The sequence below is a fragment of the Cyanistes caeruleus genome, chromosome 1 (genome assembly GCF_971803275.1).
Source record: "Cyanistes caeruleus chromosome 1, bCyaCae1.hap1.1, whole genome shotgun sequence".
NCBI classification, from domain to species: Eukaryota; Metazoa; Chordata; class Aves; order Passeriformes; family Paridae; genus Cyanistes; species Cyanistes caeruleus.
Window position 1 is genome coordinate 28,828,675 of NC_141701.1, and position 5,263 is coordinate 28,833,937.

At 38.2% G+C, this 5,263-nt stretch overlaps 1 protein-coding gene across 1 annotated transcript; it reads left to right on the forward strand.

Annotated features, from left to right (window-relative positions):
* The first annotated feature begins 106 nt into the window (after positions 1 to 106).
* On the forward strand, positions 107 to 4,198 carry LOC111924742 (myelin P2 protein-like). Its single transcript, XM_023921057.2, has 4 exons — positions 107 to 295; positions 1,826 to 1,998; positions 2,256 to 2,357; positions 3,956 to 4,198. The coding sequence occupies exons 1-4, from the start codon at positions 223 to 225 to the stop codon at positions 4,004 to 4,006; spliced, it is 399 nt and encodes a 132-aa protein (XP_023776825.1). The 5' UTR covers positions 107 to 222; the 3' UTR covers positions 4,007 to 4,198.
* The last annotated feature ends 1,065 nt before the right edge of the window (positions 4,199 to 5,263 follow it).

Genomic DNA, 5,263 nt, shown 5'->3' on the forward strand with positions numbered 1-5,263 from the left:
ACCCCGAGCCTTGGTACTGGCACGGCCGCCTCGGACAAGGTGCACATTGTCTCTCCTGGTCCTGCCTCCCCTATTGGCCACCCCCGACTGCCACATGGACCGGACTTCTTTAAAGGGAGACCACTAAATCTCAGTTGGGCACACAATCTCCCCGACTGCCACCAAGAGCTGTTGTGGCCACTGCCTCTTTCTGCAGGACCAGCGCCTCACAAAGCCTGTACGATGTGTAACCGATTTGTGGGAACCTGGAAACTCATCTCCAGTGAAAATTTTGATGATTATATGAAAGAATTGGGTGAGAAATGTTCTGGGTTTGGTTTTGTTCTTATTTTATGTTTTTTCTTTTTCTTATTAAGTTTCATTTGGGAAGGTTCTCACGGATGGTGCCTTCTTTCTGGCCATAAAAAGCACTTAATTACTCTTCCAATATAATTTAATTTATCTTCTTTAGCATCTAAATTGAAAAAGGCAGGTGATGAATTACTACTATAAATCTACTTCCATTAACTAATATGAACTGATCTAATATGTTTTTCTATAATGAGAGTAATCTATGGAGATACAGATTTTTTTATGTTTCCTCTTGCTTGCACTATTAAACTTGTGACTTACAATAATTTACAATATATAATGGAGCTGATGTCTCATGACACTGTAGTTTCAGACATCTAAATACTATGAATGAATCTATCTGTTACTGAAGAATGCCAAGAATGTAACAAATTGAGCATTGTTCTTCATTTTAATGCTGGCTTAATTCCTGTATGCAAAGTAGACAGACAGTGAGCTACTGCATTGCTTTTACCGTATAAATGATTCACTGATTCCCTTTATTTGAAACGTTAGACTGAATAACAATAGAATTGCAGTTAATTAATTAGCCAGGGTGAATGTGGGAGGAAAGTCCAGCTGCAGATATTTTTCTGAACATCTGAACAGAATTGCTTAGTATGGAATAATTACTGCAAATAGTTTTATATTTTGCGGATAATGTTATACCCTTTTTTAAAGATCTTTTAATCTGAGCATGGTATAGCATTAACAAAGGCATTAAATGCAGCTACCCCTTTTCTGCTTTTATGAAGCAGTGATATATCACCAGTGGCTTCATTCCTGCTTGCCCCAAGCCTCACAGCCGGTAGACAGTGAACTGGACTGGAAAGGACTAGGCAGTACAAAAGGCTTTTGGTATGGGATTTTTCTGGAAGCTCTTTGCAGCTCTCAGCCCTTACACCTCAACATTCTTTATATTTCATACTTGTACTTTTCACCAAGGTTTAGATGCAAGGATCCTGAAGGGATGTTAATAACAACTTAGGAAATACCCAGTCTTCAGTATGTTTTAAGGAACAAGAATCAGCATATTGGAAATTCAGTGTCCAGTTTCTTCCGTGCAACTATTAACAAAGGTACAAACTCTCAGATTTGTCAAAGAAATTTTTAAAAGGATTTTTACAAATTTTTAGGAGAACCACACTTCCTCTGAATTTTTTTGCTTATTCTATCTATATGAAATTAATGCAGATCTGTAACCAACCCTGTTTCTTCTTATCTAAATGTGCACAGCTCTATAATCGTGTATATCTTTACTTCTTGCTGAAGGTGCACTCTTATCAGCTGGGGCTGCCTCAGCCCCTGAATACTGAGGTTCCCATTCCTACCTCTGTCTCAGTAGTGTCTCATTTAAAGAATCAGTGTTTCATCTCAATCAGGCATTGAAGTATTCAAGTAGAAGCTCTTCTATATTCTTCCACTGAAGAATCATGAAAGGAAACTGAGTTTATTGCTTCTAGAGTGTAACAATTGTTTTGTTTCTGATTTCTAGGAGTGGGTTTAGCTACCCGGAAACTTGGTGGCCTGGCAAGGCCTGATGTGATCATCAGTATGAAAGGGGACATAGTGACCATCAGAACTGAAAGCACCTTCAAAAATACAACCATCTCTTTCAAACTGGGCCAGCAGTTTGACGAAACAACAGCAGATGACCGGAAAGTCAAGGTAAGGGGGCTGATGATATCTGAGTGGTCTGAACATCTCCTAGAAGAACATCAGGGAAAATTTTACCTCCTCCCTTAGTGCATCTTGAGTTTTCCAAACCACTAAAATAAAGGACTGAAAGAAGATATAGTGCTGAATATAATGTTACTGAGCATGTCATTACCCAGAGCACATATCTTGCTGAACGTAAAGTGAATTGCTACATTAATCTGCAAAGCTCAAACTGCAGTTTGAAACTCTTCTCTTGGAATTTGCAGAGTGTTGTAACCTTGGAGAAAGGGTCATTGGTGCAAGTGCAGAAGTGGAATGGCAAAGAAACCACGATAAAGAGAAGACTTGTTGATGGGAAGATGGTGGTGGTAAGCTCACGTTCCTTGTATGCTGCTAAAGGTCAGAAAAATGCAGCCATCAGTTCATTTCTGTCTAAACAGACTATCAGTTTTGAATTTTACTCTTTGAATAATGAGATAAATTAAAGGAGAGAAAAAGGGAACCAAGCTTAGAAAACTTGGAAGGAAATCAATGTTGCTGCATACAGCACCTTGTCTTTAAAGTGGCTATATTGGCAGAGGTGCCATAAATTGACAGCATACTTACTGCTCTTAATATTATTGTTCTCAAAAGGAATAAGGTTTAAAAATAACAGAAACCTGTGAAATGGAAACAAAAGTTTACAAGCAGGGTACTGCTGACCCTTAAACAGCTCTTTCCTTTTCTCCATCTTGGCCAAGCCAGGAAGATAAAACATTTCAGGGACCCTAGTTGTAAGGGTCACTATTAAAATTAAGATTTCACTTTGTTCATTAAAGTTTTTAAATATTGGAGTCAAACTTCTTTTGGCAATTTGTTTGCAGTCAGCAGCACTACACTTTTACGTGTTAGCTTCTTCTGACTGTCTTTTGTTACAAATTCTCACACACAGAATCATAGAATGGTATGGGTTGAAAGGAATATTACAGATTATCTAGTTCCAACCCACTGTCTTGAACACAAGGACACCTTCCACTAGACCAGGTTGCCCAAAGCCCCATCCAGTCTGGCCTTGAACATTTCCAGGGGTGGGACATTCATAACTTCTCTGGCCAACCTGTTCCAGTGTCTCACCACCCTCATGATAAAGAATTTATTCCTAATACCTAATCTAAAACTCCCCTTTCCCAATTTAAAGACATTCCCTCTTGTCCTGCCACTACACACCCCTTTAAAAAGTCCACTCCCAGCTCTCTTGAAACCTCCCTTTATGTAGGAAGGTTGATTTGTTTTTGCATCTCCTCAGGGATGCATTTCTGTGTAAGATTTCTAATTATTAAGCCCTCTTCATGCAACAGAGTGTGCCTCTTCTATCAGCATCCTGCTGTCTGTCCCTTGCCTCATCCAGGGTTGTGGAGGACTCCTCATATTTTGCAGACCAAGGAAGTATTTTTTTAACATCCTGTCACCTTTGTTGCATGCATCCTGTGGCTGTGAGTCATCAGCAATCACTGAAGGCCACTGGGGTGAGAGGGTCAAGGGAAATATTTTGCGACTCAGAAGAGCAAAGTTTTTTAGGCCAGAAGCCTGACCTTTGAAATGCCCAGGCTGCTTCTCCTTCTACACAAAAATCCCTTACTACTTTGAAAATTTGAAAGTGTTGGTGGACCATGATATAAAAACCAAGTGCAGCTAATATTTCTGACAAGCCAGAAATAATACCAAGAAAAGTAAGTTTGTTTGTGGAAGTGGAGCTTGATTTTGAAATCTTTTTGTCCTTAAATGCCACTTAATGAAGTTTAAAACTGTAAAAATAGAAACTATATTTGCAATACAAAAACAGCTTTGCTGTTTGCTCTAGAAGTTCTGTAAATATGTAGAGGTCTAAAACATGACATCTGGATTTTCATTGACTTCAGAAATTACTGCAGCAGACACAACTGCTGTCAGTAAAAAGTTTATATTAATATTTTCCTTTATGCCCTAGGAATATGCCATGAAAGGGGTTGTCTGCACTAGAGTTTATGAAAGAGTGTGAAGAAGTTTCCTCTCTGCACCGGACTGGAACTGGCTCTAAAACCTTGGCTTAGTTCAGTGACCAAAGCCTCATGCACTGTGCTTCTTTATTTTATTTCCTTTTATTGGGAAAATGATTGCACCATAATTTGATGTTTCAGAGCCATAGTGTAACTAATCCAAAATATTGTGGTGATCCAATAAAAGCTTCTCAACACAGAAAATAGAGTGTTTGGCTCCACATGAATGATTTACATTTACTTTCTTGACTGGCACTATCTTGTCTGTTGATAGTGTCCGTACAAAAGGTCAGACTATTTCTGAGTAAAATGGTGAAACACAAGTAATCCATATCTGAGAAAGGGCTAACACTGCCTCTATGATATGTGTAAAAATTATAATCTCCTGGACTCAATATTATTTTCCTGCAAAAGATTTTATTGCTGAATAGCTCCTATAGGGAAAATTATATTTACTACCAGAATTTTTTGAGTTTCAGTATGATATGTCATTGTAGCTTTATATTCTTCATATATATATATATATATATATATATTATTATTCTTCATATATATATATATTCTTCTATATTTCATCATTGTTTCGTACTCATCCCAAAAAGCTTATACCTCTTTTAGTACCAGGATTTATATACTGATTTTTATTTGGAAGAAAACAGATACTGGAGGGGAAAAAAATTGGAATATATTCCATATTTGTCTGCCAAAAGAGCAGATAAACCCATAAAACAAAGTGTGGAGCAGGTGTGAATGAACTCCAGAAGTTTCAAGGCTAGAGGGCTTCATTTAAAAATTGCTCAGCAATCAAGCCTACTTCCAGCACAGTATTTAAGTGTACACTTAATATTAAACACACAGAGGAGTCACATTGGGTAGAGTTTTCTGCCAAGCCTAACTGAGGAGCTAAAGTGTTCATTTCTTCCACTGCACTTACTCTGCTTTTATCTAAGCAAAAAAACCAGAAAAAGTAAAATTTAAACTTCTGGAAGTCTATTTAAGCAAAGAGCACTGTGGCAGGTTATTAATATTTGCTTCCACTGGCCAGTGTTCAGCATCACAGCCGCATTCACACTAACCATGTTATTTCATCCTGTGTCATTGCCTCTGTGTCATCACACAGAGCTCCCGCCTCCTCTGTGGGGTTAAAACAGCTGTGAGAGGCTCAGTGTTTATTCTGGCTCATTAGGAACAGCAGAGCTGATATGAACCTTTTGCCTACTGGTTTTACAGGCAAGAACACAAATTCTCAAGGTTAAGAC